At 32.8% G+C, this 20,284-nt stretch overlaps 1 protein-coding gene across 1 annotated transcript in view; it reads right to left on the minus strand.

Moving 5' to 3' along the window:
• LOC128993280 (acyl-CoA synthetase short-chain family member 3, mitochondrial) overlaps positions 1-20,284 on the minus strand; it is a 78,140-nt gene that overhangs the window by 12,551 nt on the left and 45,305 nt on the right. Inside the window, exons 3-6 of the mRNA XM_054417071.1 lie at positions 12,455-12,620; positions 9,463-9,607; positions 8,079-8,223; positions 7,468-7,564 (exon numbers count right to left, since the gene is read on the minus strand). Coding sequence (XP_054273046.1) covers positions 7,468-7,564; positions 8,079-8,223; positions 9,463-9,607; positions 12,455-12,620 — 553 coding nt within the window. The remainder of the gene's footprint in view (positions 1-7,467; positions 7,565-8,078; positions 8,224-9,462; positions 9,608-12,454; positions 12,621-20,284) is intronic.

Raw genomic sequence — 20,284 nt, forward strand, 5'->3', positions numbered from 1 at the left:
TCAGTCTTTCATTTATTTACCCTTACCATCCTCTTGATAGAATTGGTCAAACATAAATCTATATTTACCATTATTCTTTGACCTTTCTTTGTCTATTACGAAAAAGCCATATTTAGTTTTATCCCAACATTGATGACAGAGATCTTTAAATTGGTCAAATGAAAAATCATTACCAACATGATTGTGATATACATGTTTTAAATTTAAATCATCTTGTTTAAATAATATTAGGAAATTTACATTATCACGTAAATGTTTGTGTACTTTGCTGTAAGATTGACACAAGTAAAAACAGTTAATATTTTTATGTCGACCCATTGAGAAAAATTGTGTAATATTTGGACTATTTATGTCATCAAATACAACAACTGACTGTGATTTTACATCATTTGGTGTGATTTCACAGTCAGTAAACGTGTGTAATTTCACTTCATCACACAAACTAAATATTTCAATTATTTTTTTATATTTTTCTTGTTCTAATGATTTTGATATTAAATATAAGTTTGTAAATTTTAATCCTTCCTTTCTTACAATTAAGTTATAAATTACAACCGTCTTCCCACTTCCACTTGGACCACAAATGACACATCGAATATTGGTAGGAAATAGACCCAACTTCTTTGGTATATTTTTCTTAGTATGTACTATTTTAAATTTGTGTTTTTGTTGAATAAAAGACATTTTTTATATAATAAAAATGGTAAAAAATGTTAATAAGAAAACATGTAAAAAGGGCAAAGGTTTATTCCTAAAGCCTTACAGGGGTCGAGGGTTATTGAATACTCTTATAAATAACCTTCCATTCCCACTTCACATACCATCATATCGGTACTGTGGACCTGGAACGAATATACGTGAGAATATAGCTAAAAATGTACCTCCAAAAAATAAACTAGACTCTTATTGTAAAGAGCATGACATATTCTACATGAATAATCCAGATACCGCTGCTCGGAACAAAGCAGACATGAGATTAGCAGACTTAGCTTGGACTAGAGTAACGGCCAAGGACGCAAGTCTTGCCGAAAGAGCTGCTGCTTATGCCGTGACAAATTTGATGAAGGCAAAAGCAAAGATGGGAATGGGATTAAAATTTAATAAAAAAGATGGACAACTACCAGCTGTTAGAGGCCGCAAAAGACGTGCCTCACTTCAGGGGGGTGTACCTAAAAAACGAGCTAAAAAATCTAACACCAAGAGTAAAAGAGTGCGGAATAGTTAATTTAGACAGTTCATCTGGCACACATTGGACAGCTTATCGTAAAAATAAAGATATTGTAATTTATTTTGACCCATTTGGAATCCAACCTCCAAAAGAAGTAATTAAATATTTTGAGGGATATAAAATCTACTATACAACCGATCAAATACAAGATTTAAATAGTTCTATTTGTGGAATTTTATGTTTATCATTCATAAAAAATATTTCTTTATAAAAATGGATTCATTTACTATAACATTTTCGGGTACAGAGCCAGAGCTAAAGTCAGTATTCTTTCCTCCCATAGAATTAAATGATGATTATGTAATTGGATTGGTAGATTTTCAAAGTTATAATTCCATATTTAATGTTAAAAAACCCCTAAATACTTTAACATATTACAAAGTAGAGAAAATTACATTACCAAAAGGAGAGATCTCAGTTGATGATTTAAACCAGTTATTAAATGGAAAACTTAAAGTTATAGTAGATAAAAATGGAGAAGCATTAATTAATACTAAATCCAAACTTTTATTCAAAGGGCTTATTCCAAAATTAAATCAACTTAAAGGCAACAAATTAACCATTAGAGAAGGTGATGATGTTTTCTATTATGACCACAATGCTCCAGTTACAATAGAAATTTCTGAAGGAACATATGAGGTGGTTGAGCTTGCAAAGGAAATTCAAAAGCAAATCCCAGACTTTTTCCTTACAGCTAATAATAAAACTATGAAAGCGACATTACTTTCTAGCCACGTGTTTGATTTTACAAAACCATGTTTAGGGTCTATTTTATTAGGATTTAAAGGTGTTTCTACTCCTGGTGTTCAGTTTGAATCTACAAATAAAATAAACATTAATAATGTAAATGTGATTAGAGTAAAATGTAATATTGCAAACGGGTCCTATATAAATGGAAACAAATCACACACCATACATAGCTTTTATCCAGAAGCTCCTCCTGGCTACAAAATTATTGAAGTTCCAAGAAATATTATATATTTTCCTGTAAATAAGAGAAGTTTAGATGTTGTCAGTATTACATTTGCCGATCAACATGACAAGGCAATTGACTTTAACGGAGAAGAAACTACAATTACTTGTCATATAAAAAAGATATGAGAATTTATAAAAATTTATCTATAAGTGTACAAAATGCTAGGTTCCTAAAATCAATAGGACTAAAGTTAAAATTTTCTATTAATAAAAATGGAAGATTTTCTAGACGTTACAGGGAAATCCCAATTCGACGATAGTGTGGTTAAAATTACAAATCACTCCTATGTTCCCCACAACACTTTAGCAATAAATAATTCTGATGAAATTCGAATATGTATTAATAATCAAGATTTGCTAACTCTCCCATGTAGGAGTTATCTGTATATTAAGGGAGAAATTGAAAATCATGATAAAGGTCATTTTATAAATAATGCATTTGCGTTCTTATTTGATGAAATTAGATACGAAGTTGCAGGTAAAGAAATAGACATTGTAAGAAACCCAGGAATTTCTAGTCTTATGAAAATATTGAGCTCTTACAATAAAACTACTAAATTGTCAAATGTAGCATTTGATTCTGACACGAATTTAAAAGAGTTCCATAAAGGTGGCAAGTTCAGTACTTGTTTGCCATTAGAGTTGTTAATGGGTGTATTCGAGGATTTTAATAAGGTTTTAGTAAATGTCAAACAAGAATTGGTGTTGAAAAGATCCAAAAATGATTTGAATTGTATATTAACAACCACTAGTGCTCCAGCCAGTGGCACTGCTGATACAATTCCCAAAATTACACTTAACTCTATTCAATGGGTCATGCCACATGTGATACCATCAGATGGGGAGAAGTTACAATTACAAAAGATGTTATTGCAAAATAAAAATTTGCAAATTGCATTTAGAAGTTTAGAGTTGCATGAACTTCCATCATATCCCAATACCACAAGACATACATGGTCAGTAAAGGCATCTTCAAGTTTGGAGAAGCCTAGGTATATTATATTTGGTTTCCAAACAGCTAGGGATAATAGTGCACGAAAAAGAACTGACGAATTTGATCACTGTAAATTAAAAAATCTCAAAGTATTTCTAAACTCTGAATATTATCCTTATAGTGATTTAAATCTTGACTTTGAAAATGGAGATGTCTCTAAAGCTTATGAGATGTTTATGAGGTTTAGAGAGACTTACTATAATACTATCCCAGATCCTATGATTAGTAGGGCTGAGTTTATGAAGAAATATCCACTAATTATAATAGACTGTTCTAGACAGAATGAAACAGTGAAGGAAGGAATTGTTGATATTAAATTAGAGATTGAAACTGCAGACAATGTGCCAGCAAATACATCTGCATATTGTTTGATAATACATGATAAAGTGTTTGAGTACAATCCTTTGTCAAATGAGATAAATAAAATGTAAATAAAAGATGAAAAACATTCAACAAGAATTAGTTGACTCTGCAAATCAAATACGAGAGAAATATAGAGCTTTAAAACGTGGCAAGTTTCTAGAGGCTGAAGAGAGGTTCCAAACATTCCAACCTTTAATAGAGCCATTACAAGAATTAAAGAAAATCACATCTATTGGCAAAACAGAGAGTCCTCGAATGGAGATACTCCCAATGACTCCATCTAGAATATCAATGATACCAAGATTACAACCATTACAGCAATCCACTCCACAGAAATTAGATTTTGGTCTTTTAGCATCAGACTATTTAGGAAATTACCTTAGTAAAAGTAGTATGACAGACACTACATATGGTATTAGACGAGAAGCAAATAAATTTTTTATTGGAAATAAGGAAGTTGATATTGCCAATGATGATGTTACAGTTGCAAATAAAACCTACAAGGGGACAAAAGGCTTGTGGCAGTTGTTAACTTTAAAAGAACCTGAGGATTATACTCAGGCTGATTTGCAAAATTATAAAGACATTTTGGAAGCTACAAATGGGCATTTAAAGAGTTACAAAGATGGTGCACCAATTTCAAGTAATAGACATACTAAATATCTTAATATAATTAAACCTCTTTTTAAATCTGTTGGTGAAGGTTTGAGACAAGTGACTGGTAATAAAATAGACTATATTTATTGGGATGATCCTAATGAGCTTGTAGATAGGTTAAGACTTCTTTGGCTAAGTCGCCAAGCCGGTAACTCAGGAGTGGATAATGAAATAGATTCCATTATTGAGGAATTAAGAGAAAGTGGAATTATTTATTAAATAAAAATATGTTTATAGATAAATTTTATCGTTTATATAATCCATATAATAAGCCTGCAGAAACCAGGGCTAGTCATGAACCTACTTTAAATTTACAAGACGATAGTTGGAATTGTTTAAACCGTAAAATTGGTAATGTTAAAGATGGGGAGTTTGTAGATGATGTATCAACTTTGGGTCAGACATTAACTAGAAAAGGTGATGTATTTTTACAAGGTAAAACTAAATATGAGTTTTTAGAATCTAAGAATAAAAATTGGAATGCTAAAAAACAGAAAATTACTAATGTGGAAAAGGGTGAAAGTTTAGATGATGTGCCCACTTTACAACAGACTTTAATACGTAAAGACGGTGGTACATTTGTACAAGACAATAATAATTTTGAATTTTTAGAATCAGAAAATGGTGTTTGGAATGCTAAGAAACGGAAAATTACTAATGTGGAAAAGGGTGAAAGTTTAGATGATGTGCCCACTTTACAACAGACTTTAATACGAAAAGAAGATGGTAAATTTGTACAAGACGATAATAATTATGAATTTTTAGAATCAGAGAATGGTGTTTGGAATGCTAAGAAACAGAAACTTAGCGATTTGATAGAAGGTACAGATAGTAAGGATGCTGTGAATGTTTCACAAGTTCCAAAAATGGAAGCAGGCTATTGGGATTTTAATAATAAAAGGTTAGTACGTGTTAAACCTGCCGTTGATGACACTGACTGTGTTACAAAAGAACAGACTATAACTTATGATAAAAAAGAAAAATGTTGGGATGCCAAAAAACAATTTATAAGGAATCTGCCAATGGGGGAATATTTAGATGATATTTGTTTAATGTCACAAGCTATGTATTATGATGGATCAAAATTTGTATATGCAGGAAGAAAATTTAATTTGATGGAATACAATCCTGATTTATTAGTTGCCGACCCCACATCTTTGAGTGGATTTAAGTATATAGATAATAGACCATATATACCAGAAAACTATGTATTTAAAAGAATGGAAGATAATCTATTGATTGGGGCTAATGGTAATATATTTACAGTACAAGGAAAGAGTGATGTTATAAAAAATGAATGAAATTGCATACGAACTTCATAAGCCTGCAAGAAAGAATTTCATTAGAAGGTCTTTTAAAGTATTAGGTATAAACGAAACTGTACAAATAGATTTAATTGATATGCAAAACTATGCTAGAGAGAATTCTGGTAATAAATATATTTTAACTTTAATAGATACATTTTCTAAAAAAGCTTATGCTGCTCCACTAAAGAATAAGACAGGGCTGGTGGTTACAGAAGCCATTAAAACCATTCTACCAAAGGGGGTTAAAAACATTCAATCTGACAATGGAAAAGAATTTTTTAATCAATATTTTAGCAAACTAATGAAACAATTAAATATTAATCACTATCACACATTTTCTACAACTAAGGCTGCAATTGTGGAGAGGTTTCAGAGAACTTTAAAGAATTGGTTATATAGGGAATTTAGTGCTCAGGGGAGTTATAAATGGTTGGATTTACTTCCAAAGTTAATTCGAAAATATAATAATAAGGTGCATAGATCTATAGGAATGAAGCCTAACCAAGTGAATATTAAGAACAGTAAATATGTGCATGAGAGGTTGACTTCTAAAGTAGTGCAAGTTAAAAAGCCAAGATATAAGGTAGGTGATAGTGTGAGAATTTCCAAGTATAAACATGTTTTTAGTAAAGGATATACCCCGAATTGGACAGGGGAGCTATTTACAATAGCAGAAGTAAAGAATACAAAGCCTGTGACTTATATCTTGAAAGATGAAAATGGTAATATAATCAGGGGAGGCTTCTATACAGAGGAATTGTTAAAGACCAAATATAAAGACATGTATTTGATAGAAAAGGTTATTAGGAGAAAAGGTGATTTATTATATGTCAAATGGCTTGGGTTCCCAAGTAGCCAGAATTCATGGATTTCCACTAAGGATGTCCAAGGGAGCGCGCCATGAGCTGGGAGCACGCACGACTTCGCGTACAAACCTCGCACTGTCAAGTTGATGATTATGAGAATATACATGTGAATGCATGTGGATTTGAAATAGTAATGGAGTTGTACAATGGTATTGAACATTTATATAGGCTTGTATAGGCCGAGAGCTGGATTTTTAAAAAAGTGGTCAAAAAAAGCTCACCATGTTATTCTTATGGGGAAAACGTGCCTAAAGTGGCGTCATATTGCTAGTTCGCCACTACTGTTGTATGTATTTGAAGACATAATAAAGTGGTTGCCCTTCTGTATTTATGTCTGATCATATACACATTTAAAGAAAAATAATCAAAACATGAAGTAGTAGGATATTTCATCACTACACTAGGGGGTAAAGTGATTAGCCAAGGTGGTAAAATAAGCGAGGGTTGAAAAGACACTTTTAGCCCATAGGCTATGAAAAACTATATTTTTCGTCATAATGCAACATTATTTTAAAAAGCTAAGTTAGAAATCGAAAATATTCAATTCAATGTAAAGATAACCTCTCAAAACGACTTCTAACTTGTTCTCCATTCTGAAATGCAAATAAGCAGCTGTTTGGTAAGTGATTAAATCATTTAGTCTATTACGATCGTGTTAGAGTACATCGATATATCGAGCTATTGACTAGAATCACAGACAATAGACCACCACTGTGCTAGAATGCAACAATAAACTGAAACTAATTAGATCAATCGATGAATAATTTTGATACATGAGATTGCTTAATGCTAACAGTTTATAACAGCTGACTTTTACTAAAACGGCATTTTGCTCTCTAGGGAGTAAAAGAGCTACTTTAGACGCGCAATGCATGTAATAAAACGGCTGTTTTTAATGCAGTATGACAAATTCGTTACCGGATATTATAGTGTTTTATAAAAACACCAACATTGAAATCAGTTGATTTTGAGAGCGGGAATGAATAAAGCGAAAATTAGCTATTTTGCGTACTGTTTACACTTATGTCAATGTAATCATTTTCATGCATTGGTAGGAAAATATAAACTCGCACTTACTTGACGATTTTGTTTGGTTCCACCCCACAACTGGCGGCGATGATGACTTTGGGCTCTGCGTGGTCAATCCGTGCACACAGCTCTCTCGCGGCAAACCCTGCGACAAAATATTTTTTTTTTACCAGCCAATGCAATATTTTCACTTGAAAAATTCCTAGTAGCACTATCCTAATTAATAGAGATAAGTTTTAACTTTAAAAAGTTTCAATCAAAAGTAAGGTAGTAATTCATTGAATTTATATTCTGTGTTTTGTAACAGGTTGCACTTGACCTATTATGTTTTTTGTAAGTGGGTGGTCCAAATAGTAGGCTACAATCCACAAAACAAACGTAAAGATTTGCAGGATTGAGAGCGTGCTTCAAGTTCAAGAGCTTGCAATAGATAGTGTGACGTGTGAACGTAAATGCACTAAACGTAAACAAAATACCAAACAAGCTTAAGATTTTAACAGGGGGTGAGAAATGCAAAACAGAATGATGATTTTAATGGTACATTTTGTAAAATAATTTAATAAAAGGGATTGATTTTCACCTCCATGAAACTTCAAGGTGTTGGAGTGGTTACTCATTTAATACAGAACAAAGCCCTCTTATTCCACAGAATTTCTTACCCCCGAAGACAACAGAATGTATTGCGCCGAGTCTCACTGTTGCCAACATGGCTATGATGGCCTCTGGTATGAGTGGCATGTAGATGAGCACCCGGTCACCCTTTTTCACCCCTAGCTTGGCCAGAGCGCCTGCCAGCAGAGAGACCTGCAACAATAATAAAACATGTTGGAGGCATTTATAGGGAAAATAATGGGTGTATACAAAATCCTCAATAGATTTGTTGTACACTTCATTAACATTGAACTGTAGAGCAAGTATAACTTTTTATAATTTTCACAATATATTTAGGCGACTTTTCTGTTGGTGATTATTAATCCACCGGGATCGTTTACGGATTTTATCCTCTACAGACTACAGGGTGTCCCGTAAGTCAACAGCCAAACTCCGGGGAATGATTCTATGCATCAACATAAAGAGAAAATCAAGGTAAACTTTTTTTTCCAAAATCACTGCGTTAACCAGATGTCCGCTATTTGCATTTTCACACAATAATTTTGTATCTATGGATTGTTCCAACTTATCTTTATGAAATCTGCTACGGCATGTTAAGGTAGAAGAGCCCCACGTTAGAAAAACAGTTATCTTGATATCAATCAAAATTTCAAAATGGAGGTAATTTTCATTTAAAAAAAATTAATTTGCAAAGAAATGGCTGATTTTTTAAAGAATGTCGAGAATACTTTTATTTAGAATTTGAAGTATCCTATCAAACGACGTCAAATAAAAAAAATATTGAATAAAAAATAAAACCGTGCACTGTACGGTAAAAACTTTTTACGCCACACTACACTGTTTTGACGAACTTCCCACGCAAGGATTTAGTTCAGAAAACAGCTGTTTGGTCAGCTTAATCAAATGGGGTTTCATTACGTACTTGTGTACTATAATGAGTTTTACCGGACACAAACACCAGCTGATTATATACGTATTTGGCAATGAGTGAGAGTGGTTAGTTTATAATCAAAAAGATATGAAGAGGAATACATAAAGTTTACAAACTGGTACAACAGACAAAATGTTAAACATGATTATCTAAAAAATGTATAATCATAAAACCATATACATTTTAAAGTCGATAAAGCCGATATTCACTGATGTCTAAGACTATTTTAATGTTGCTGAGGTAATGTTATTTTGTATTTAAGTATTTTTGGTCGTGATGAAAAGTATCGTCCGTAACTCGTACCGAAAGCCTTTTTCCGACACTTATTCCCGTCCTCGACTATGCCTCGTACGTGAAAATAACTTTCACATGCTCGGCTTTGCCTCACACGTGAAACTTGAGCGCCCACCAGAAAATGTCACTTTTGGTCCTAGTAATGACGTATACTAATTCCAAGCATATTCGAATATCCTAACCTATAATCTAACTACTCCACTGACCTGATGATGGAGCTCGCCATAAGTGACTTTTCTGAGACTCTTGGTGACGGGACTGTTGTGTATGAGCGCCACTTTGGAGGCTTTCCCAGCGAGCACATGGCGGTCCACGGCGTTGTAGCAGGCGTTGAGCTCTCCACCCACGAACCTACAATCAGACGTCAGTGGTCATGGAAACTGAATACAACTCAACTACAACCATTACAACTTGTACTAAGGTTGTCATAAACAAGTCCGTGGCGTCGGTGTGTGGCAATCACGTACCGGCTGGCCTATCAACCGTAATAAAAGGTGTAAACACAAACATTTTACAGATGTTCCTTTGTGAATTCATCTGTTTTGGTGCTCTCTGGTTTTGATAGGCCGGGCGCTGCTCTGCGTTTCCACTTTTGTCTCGCAGCGGCCATGTTAGACGAGGCGATCGGGTTTTCCATACATGTTTATTACAAATGATTGGAGCTGTTTTAGCTGAGATGTTATATTATAGGTACTCTTCAAAATTGAACTTTTTAAGTCACTTTCAAGTCATTCTCAAAATAACCGTCTGTAGTATGAGGCTGTCCAAGTCATCATTCTCAATGCTGTAGGTTTTCAGTATCTAATCATCAACTTAGGGCTCACAAATAAATTTAACACATTAAATGTACTGTATGTGTGCACCTATTAAATACTTTACATTTGAAACTATAATTGAAAAATATTTGTTTAAGGTAACATCGTAAAACGTCATTAATTATTTTGTCTACCTTTTAAGTTGTAAGTGGTAGTTTTTAATTAGCTGGGGACAATTTAGGCTACAAACTGTTGAAACATTTGAAGTCTTCTGCTAAAGACCCAAATTGACCATGACAATCAAATAATATTTTGTAAAGTTTATCGAAAATAACAACTGTAGCCTACAAATGAATGAGAGCGAAAGTAATTGGTATTTCTTGTAGAAGTTTAATAGAAAGAAAAGTCGTTTATACAGTTGGATTGCTAGAAAAATCCAATAAAAACTGTTGTAGGCCTAGGTTCTAAACCCTAGGTTTTATTTCAAAATTTTTAATGGTACAGTATAACACACAGCATACATTTTATGTTTTCGCTCCGAATTAGTGTTAACAGGCAAGAACTTCTATGTTACATGATATTTTTATTCCATATCCGATGTAATGTCAATACTGTACAATGCCCGGTGTAAAGCGAGTACTGAGTGTTATGGTCCGAACTTTATCTGATGAGGGAGAACATTTGTCAAGGTGACTTTCTCATTTTTCTCAGAAAGCAATTTCACGTATCCCTTGTGGTAAACTAAGTCACTTTATAAAGCTGTGTGATGGACAATTTTAATATTCACATTATATCAAAAACAGGTTTGGATTAGTCATAGCCTAAATTTAGTTTTGTTTCCAAACTACGTAAATTTAAAATATAATGTGTAATAATTTAGCCTATGTCTGTTTGTAAAATGTTTGGGTTGTATTGTGAAACAAATTTGAAAGGAACTACAAAAAAAATTTAAAATTTTTCTTATAACTGCATTTTTGTTTGCCCTGCAAGGTGAACATGTAAAATTTACATTACCCTGACAGAGTTAAATAATAAAGAATTAAACAACAATAAAATAAATTAATCAAACGGAATAATATTTTTTACATTAAAACAAAGGTGTTAAGATTGTTCATTAACTGGAAGAGTGTTCAAATCACATAATTGTATTACTACAGGATTATTGCCTTTAAATTAAAGTTATATGCTAAAAGTTTAGCCAGAATCCTGGAGAAAAAAATCAAGAGATAATTTTCAGGATAGCCGAGATTTTCTGCAAAGTACCCCCGAGTTTGGATTAAAAATATCAAAAAAATAATCCATTACAGTTTGCTACAATCAAACGACAAATGAATGGAAATGTAATCTATGATGGCATACGACAGTATCTCATTAGGATTCCCTGGAGAAGTACGAATTAGTAATGTATGTCTCTGAATCTCTAGTTACCGGTATCAAAAACGATAAATCATAGTCTACACGCTTCTCCTTGAATATATCGTTCATCATTCCCATGTTCTAAGTTCAACCGATTAAATTTATCCTTTTAGATAAGCAATGCTCTTGCCACTTTCGGAAGCCATCTATTCTTCTAGTAACAATATCCCTGCAGAATTAATATTAAAATGATCTCTGCTACATTTGGAAAAGAAAGATTTCAGAGTTCATTTTCCTACTACTGGATATTGACGATTTAAATAATAAAATAAACAGTTACCTTGTTCAATATCCTTTGGTGTCGTCACGAAACCGTTCGTCATCTAACAACACCAAAGGATATTGAACAAGGTAACTGTTTATTTTATTATATAAGAAAGATTTGTCTACTGAACAAAGAGATAAACAGTTTAAAACCCTTCAACATTTCAAAAATAATCAGGGGATTTCAGGTTAATTATTCTGTTCGAGTTCATATCGTCCAGGGAGATTAAAAGTGGAGTTTTTTCAAGCTTGTTGATCAATCCCCTCAGATATCTTATGTCCCTCTACAGTTCAAGGTTGATACACCTATAAGGTCACGAACATTCCAAGACATTCAAGTAGGCCATGGCTATATTATTGGGCGGGCATTAATTGTGACAACTGACTTGTCAGTCAGTCGGGTATTCCTGAATTGCGCCAACTAATCCAGGGAGCCACCTGATACGTTCATTAACTGCACCGAGTGGCAGCCCACTTTAACTGTATAATTGAGTTGGTTAGGTTTGGTTAGGTAAGGTTAGGTTAGGTTACGTAAGGTTGGATTAGGTTAGTTAGGATTTGTTAAGATGAAATGTAAACAGGACATCCTTCTGCCGGAAACTCACCCCTACCGGACTTGGACTTGATGCAGTTAAGGAACATTTTTGGGACTCTTTGGGGGCTTGGCGCAATTAAGGATCGTTGTGAAGCAATCAATGCGCGACCATATTATTTGTCATTGAAAATGTAACTAATCTGTCTACTCGTATACCGTTGTACTGACCATTTTGTGAAAGGTTGGTCGGAGTTGTCCAAAACTCTGGTCCAAGGTTTGGTCCAACAGACACAACTCGCCACCTCAGTCCAGAACTGTTCAGGCTCCTCCACGGACCGTCGGAAGGCATCTAGGTACTTGTCGCTGTAGAAGGGGTTGGGACGTCTGATCAGGTCTGGGGACAGAAGAGAGTGAACATAGTGAGCGAAGAAATGGTTTTGAAGGGCGTGTGTCACTGAGATTAGAGATAAAAAGTGCAAATCATAATAAACAATTAAAAACTTGTAATCACGTAAAAAAACTGGCAATATTATAAGTAAAAGTCCCGGGGAACCGAGTTTTGTCTCGGTACAGTTTATTTCGATTGGTAACGCAATATAAAAGAAACTCGTGTTTTATTTATATCAAATTTTGGCTTTTATTATTTAAATTTCAGTTGAATTTAAATTGATTAAGATGGAAATTTAAACCTGGCAATCCACAACACGTTAATTTATTTTACGCCAAACTGCCATGTTTACAGTCGATGGTAAAAATCACCAGGGATAATGTTAATGTTACATTAAAGATACTTGGTACCGTTGTGGTTTTTATTTGATCAAACGTCGAAAATGAAAAATTGAAACAACAAAATACCTTAAATAAACAATACAGTAGGACAGATTATTTGGTATTTTTAAGACTACAATATAAAACATATTCCAAAACGCTGATACAACTGATGAATCTCATATGGAAATCTTATTAGGGTAAGGTAGTAATAAAAGTGGATTACGGCGTAAAAAGAAGCAAAGACGCTTGTCACGCAGAAGTGGTAAATGCTCTTTCAGACAGACATAATGGCTTTATATAGCAGAACTTTGACGTAATTTAATATGTACGCTATTCCTTGTGCTCGTGTTGGGTGTTATTCAGTTTTCATTTTTGTAAAATAGGGGATGTTTGTGACACTTTATGAGCTAAGTGTTATTAAACAGTGTTATTATTCATAGTGGATATGGCTAATGTATAACGCAGTGTTTTGAATTTATATATGAATTTTAATGGAATGAGACTATTGCGCCGACATAGTTGGTGGTAAACCTAGTAGATTGTGACAACCATATAGATAGCTATTAGATGGTTCATTATTTTATCACCATCCTTAAGAATATCAAACGTTGCGTTGACATCCATCTCGTTATTTTGTAAGGAATTTGTCAAATACTAAGGTCAAAGAGTAGCTGACGTGAAACACCTATTTTTCTACAAAGATGCACTTACAACTGATGACTATAGTCTTTGAATCACCGATTATTTTAGGGAATAATTTCGATAAGAGATGTCCCATGAATTCAAAATTATATTTAATATGATCAGTTTTGAGGGATATAACGACTTAAAAGTTGATTCCTCAACAATATTTAGAAGAAAACCTTATTATTGTTCGTTCATAACTAGAGAACCCATGATGCTCCTCAGCGTTGAAATAAATTTCATATCCGAGAAATAATCAAATTTATGATTTTTGATTGAGTACAATAGATAAATATATACCGATGCTTGATGTGAAATCTGTAGGTGCATAGGGCCTACCTAATTTGAGACCTCAATAATGAAAATCGGTCGGGTAGAAGAGCCAAACAAACTCGGAAAAGAAAAATAAATTAAAAAAAAGAAGGTAATTTTTGACTGAAAATACCTTAAACTTGAATATAGAAACCGATTTCACATTCATCAAAGTTCATTAGCGAAAATTTAAGTTGATAATTTAATCAACTTTATTTACTTTACAGTAGTAGTAGCTATAGTTTATACTCGATTCCAACAAAACGTATAATAATTTATTTTTGTAAAAAAATACAACCGACTTCAAACGTTCTAAAAAGAATGAAATAATTTCAATAAAATAAACTTTTGTATTAGGCAAGCTCACGTATTTTAAGTCGGCGCGGCTCTATGATGATTTTTGATACAAAATTGAAAGAGGGTGTCCATATTGCAGATGACTATCTATAACTAAAGGTGTTAATCTGCATGTCTTTTTCATAGTTATGCGTTAAGTGTTATTTTATTACCGTAATCAGAGATCGGCATTATAGTGGTATTAACGAGTATCTTTAAAAAGCGTATAACGCATTTAAATGTTTCTTAATTGGAAAAGTAACGTTTTAATACTAAACTAGCTTCTTTTCCCTATCATAATATCAAACTAAATTATTTTCCTATTCATATAGAACATTTGTGTGTGTTATTTTCATAATGCATTTATTCTGAAGTAGGCCTAAACATAAAATACAAGAAGATATTTCCTTTAATATATAAACAAAACAGTTCAGTATGTTTTTTTATATATTTATGTTATCCAGCTACAATTTATTAATTTTCAAAATACACACACAATATTTAGTTTCAATCATATTTGCAGTTTGAGCCGCGCCGACTTGAAATACGTGAGCTTGCCTAATACAAAAGTTTATTTTATTGAAATTATTTCATTCTTTTTAGAGCGTTTGAAGTCGGTTGTATTTTTTTACAAAAATAAATTATTTTATGATTTTTAGTGACTGTATAATTTTTTATATATTAATTACTTGAGGATTTTTGATAAGCAAAACTGTTTGACACAATCAAAAGTTCCACAGAACAATCATTATTTTAAAACTGCTTGAGTCACCTGTTCAGGTTACATAATCAATGGGTATGAAAATAAACATTTTTAGATATTCCTTAAGAAGGAAAGAGTTGTCCATTACATTAGGCCTAATGAAAAACTAATTGTCTTTTCTAGATACATTGACTTGTCAGACATCATCGTTTTCTTGCAATCGGTGTACTTCTACATTATAAAAAGAAATGCAGTAACGTCTCAAGCCTTTTGGAACAATATGAAAGTTATTCCTCAGCTACCAGCACTAAAAAATCTCTCAAAAGTGGAAAATTGGTTGTTAACACGTATAGTACCTTTGGAAAATAGTATATAAAAGATTGGTTCAGCTTAAAGTGGTGTAAGTCATGTAGGGGTTTTGTTTGCTCAAGATATAGCCTAGTCGAAATTGCAAATCATCTTCCTCTAGGACTTTCCGAAGCAGGCATAATAGTATTGATATGATATAGTAACTGGGTAGAGAATATTAATAAACATTCCACATCTGCAAATGAAATATGTATATGAAAGATTGGTTCAGCTAAAAGTGGTGCAAGGAATAATTGCATTTAATTTATATTTAGACCTGTTTTACGATTGCTTTGGTTTTTGTAAGTCAGAATATTCAATACTAATAACAGAATTACTGTATACACAAATCAGGTCAAACGTTAAAATACATTTTTTATAGTAACCAAAACAAAATGCATTTTTCTCAATGTAATTCAAAGGCTCCATGGCAAGAAATAGTTTATTGATCAGTATGAAGCAACTGTTTTATGAAGAATTGTCTGTAGCTTCATTTAAATGGTTTCAAATAACAGCTGTAGGAATGTTATTATTATTTATTATTATTATTATTTATTACTATTTATTATAGTTCAGACTACTGTTTTGTGAAATAAGGTGTATACTTAGCTTGTACGAGAGTTCACACAAATCTACATTGTATCAGTGTTATCTATAGGAGACCAGTCCACGTTTGCTCAAAGCTATACATAATGCATAAACCTCTTCCGGCCTACGTAAATAAACAGTTCCATTCATGAGAAATGTTACTAGAAACGACATGTTCTCAATGGCTCTTTCTGAAGCTGACCGTTGAAGATGAGTCTAGTGACCCTCCATGGAATCACACGTTGTTTATTAAAACTTGTATAACGAATGGTTAAAGTGCTTGCCATGGAATCTGAAGGCTGTTGGTTCGTTCCAGAACAAAATGGACCCTGGACTACTAAGATGCCATTCGTCAATGGGCTATAATTACTGTAATTATGCGTTCAACAAAATATTAACGTTAAATAAAACAAGACCAGGATTATAACAAACAAAGACGTAACCAATACCAGTGGTGTAGGACATTACAGAAAAACTTAGTAATTTGTGTGACAAACTAGTCAAGAAATTTAAACAAAGCACAAAATTGTACATATTCCATGCAATAACATTTTTTGGTCATAATGTAATTAATTATGTACAACAAGAATGAAATGCTAAAATATACTATCTAACTGGTCGGCTCTCCCTTTGTGCAACAACACTTTCCTCTAGCATAACTTGGTGTAGATTATTCTTATACAATCTCGCGTTATTTGTGTCTCCCAATTCCTGCAAAATTGTCTGATCTAACTCGTTTAAGTTGTTCTCCATTCTTTTGTTAGTAGCATCACTTACATCAAGAACATAAAGTTGTCCTTAAAGAGTTCGAGGGCCTGACGTATAGAGATCACCCGCGTAGTGATGGACCTGTCCACATACAGTAAAACAATAGGGCCCATTACCCTCAGGATGTCTTAACGCCAGCACCAAATGTTACAAATGAAAACACAGGGTACCTATAATGATTCCTAGATTTCTCATATTTAAAATACCGTGCACTAAAATTTCTAAATATTTCATTCAAGGGGTTTAAAGTTTGAAAAGTTCTCATCAAAAGGAATGTTAAAAGCAGCGGGACCTTATACCTCATACAGTACCACATTCTGAGGTGGCCGAGGTGGGTACGGTTGTACACGAACTCGCCACTCTCTTTCACGACGACTTACTTCTTGGACGACCAAAAGACATGTTTTGTTCATCTCAAATTCATCGTCATTCAAACACCTTAAAGCACGCACTTGTATAGAAATAGTATCTATAGTATAGTATAGTATACTACTAGAAATATTATCAATGTTAATAATTGACCGCACTTTTTTAAAGAACACAAAAGTAAATAATACAATAAGTACAGAAATGTAAATAAACAAACTATTTTCAATTGCATTGGCCAGCTGTTCACTCATTTAATCGAATATCTTAAACGTCTTAAACTAAGGCTGAAAATCGGTCTATGGGGCGGGGCCCTAAGAGAATTCTTTTACATCAATACTTTTCGGCAAATCTACACACTCTGAGGTTCATTTTGATGTGTTATATGCCTATATTTTTATTTGGTTAATGCAATTTTATCATTTACATAAAATTTGTTTGTATCACTTTAATCTACATATATACAGTATATAAAATCCAATGTATGTTTGTTTGTATGTATGTTTGTTTGTTTGTCCTTTATGGACTCCGAAACCGCTCGACAGATTATAGATAGATTTAAATTAGTTTTATATCATGGTTTAGCAAATTAATCTTAGTTAAAAGAGAACTAAAATATAAAAATAAATTTATAAACCCTATCAAATATCTACAGTAGTTACATAATACTTTATAATTTGTTTTGTGTTGCTGTAATTTTTGATCTATTACTCATCTATTATTTTATATCCACATATAAATCCCAAAATACCCATGAGCTTTTGAGAAAACCTGCCCCCTGCTGAAATTCACACACCCCATAAACCATATACTTAAAATGTTCGTCATGACGAGAAACCTTGCGCGAAACTATCCATTATTTCATAAATTGCCCTTTAAGGTCGTAATTCCTTTCTAAAGGGAACTTCTTACATACCTAATGTATAGAAAACAAAAACAAAATTGTAACCATTGTCCAAGTGTATAACGGCCAAATAGTAGAATAAGATATTTAGCATAGTGATGAAAGTTGTTGTTCTGAAAAGCTAGTGTACCAGAAAAACGCTTAATAAAGACAGCTGTACTTATTGCTTGGTATTCTTTTAATTTATTACCTACCTTATTAAAATCATGTGTGATTGTTTGGATTACTGTATTTTGTTTTGTATACTTCAGCATTTTGTTTTAACATAAAACTTAGTTTTATTTACAATCTTTTTTACATTTAACAATAAGTAAATATGATGACATTTATATAAACAAAATACAAATTGGAAAGCATGAGTTAGCAGCTAAACAGCTTTAGCACTAACATAAAAAGCCAAGAAAATAAATTTCAGAGCTGCTGTACAAATCGAGTCGGAAGGTCTATGATACTCAAGCTTGGAGATGTAGTTTTTACCGCAAACTTAACCAATCAATAGTTAGTTATATTAATACTTATGAAGTCAAACGGGGTGAGGCCCGTGGGTAACAGCTAGTCTTTATCACTACCATTGCAGTTGCCTCAAAACCATTATAATAAAAATACAATACTATTAGACGTTAGATGCACTAAAAGTTCTGTGTTCTTATAAAATAAGGTCACAATCTTCACTCGAAATGCGTGGCAAAGAAACTTTACCGAAGACAAGAATTATTCTCTTAAAACAAAGAATCGTCACGCTTTGTACTTATGAAACCTGACAAATTAGTCTTGGAGGAGTGAAGCCTTACAATCAAAGGATTGAGACAATTCCTTTGCTTCAAATCCAAGAATATTGGCTTTTGCTTTTCCTGTAAAGATTTTTTTTTTTTTATTGGATCAATGTCTGATGTCTGTTATTTGTTTCGTAAAGAACGAAATAAAAGTCCATTGTTGTTGGCTTGAGAAATATTTTTTTCTAAAGTGCTATTATCCGCAAGTTTGAAAGACATGTAATAGAATATTTAGTTACATAGTGCGAAATTAAATAATTAGGTATGGCCTCTGTTGTTTGAGTTGTCTACGTTAATAGGGGTGTTTTGTGTCCCATCCTACGACGCTAGTTATAGTCCAGAACCGTTTTACACATTACTTCAGGCTAGTACTAGGTGTATAGCTAATGGTACTACTGTAGTGGGTTGCGGCATTATCATATGGATAAAATCCATTGGTGATTGGCGGGATTTGAACCCGGGACCTCAGGCACCGAAGCCCCGCGTTCTACCTCTAGACCAGCTCACTCCACTATGTCAATGTTATTGATTAGCGTAATATAAAGAAAGGAAGTGATCTATTTTCATAACATTTTAATTAGACCGGATGCAAACCATCCAAGTACATACTCCTCTAAAAGTAAATAACAAGAGAACTGTTTTCTAAGCCTCATGGACCTGAAAATGTTAAATATCATCTTTACCAAAAACAAAATTAATTTAACGGAACGAAAAAATATTGTGTAAAGATGTTTGTAAAATCGTGTAAATGATTGTGAGAAAACACTTTTTTTAATGTAATGAATCAAATCAATATAAATAACTAACAGAGTTCTGAGTTGTTAAATAAAAACTAGATATTAATCATAATTAAGGTGTGAAAATGTTACAGCAATAAATTTAGGTTTAACTGAAAAACGAGAGACAAAATGTTAATTATATTGTTGGACAAACTGACTGTTTAATTAACGACTTAACTGTTTGATCATCTGCTGTGCTAATGGCCGGTAAAACTTTATATTTGAATTTCAGAGAAAATATCTCGAGTAAATTTATTTCCCAATGGACTTTGTACTAAATATCATTTTCAAAACTGGGCGAAATTTTAATTTCATTTTTAGACTACTTTTTAAATCAATATAATTGTATGTTGGTAGATGTGATATTGTACTTTCGTCTAAAATATAATGATTCTATATAATAAAGCTAACAAGAAGCTGAACTTTTGAGAAAACCATAAGCCGTACACGTATCAACCGTATACTTGAATGGAAGATGTTGATGCGAAACGTCCCCAAAAAAACCTCAATTAAGTGGAGGTATTTAATCACATTTTAATATTAAACAAAACATCAGCTGTTAAGATTTGTTTTTTAGTTTGTTTGTTTACTTTTCCCTTCCTTTTGATTTTACCATGTATTTCTACATTCCACCAAGAAAAGTTACAGTGCGTTTTTCTTATAATGTGGGATAACGTACAAACCTTTGAATTAAATTTAAATTATTTACTTATTAGTTCAGTATCA

Source organism: Macrosteles quadrilineatus, unplaced genomic scaffold, assembly GCF_028750875.1.
Source record: "Macrosteles quadrilineatus isolate MER2022 unplaced genomic scaffold, UCM_ALF_1.0 Scaffold_4__1_contigs__length_99947679, whole genome shotgun sequence".
Classification (NCBI taxonomy): Eukaryota; Metazoa; Arthropoda; class Insecta; order Hemiptera; family Cicadellidae; genus Macrosteles; species Macrosteles quadrilineatus.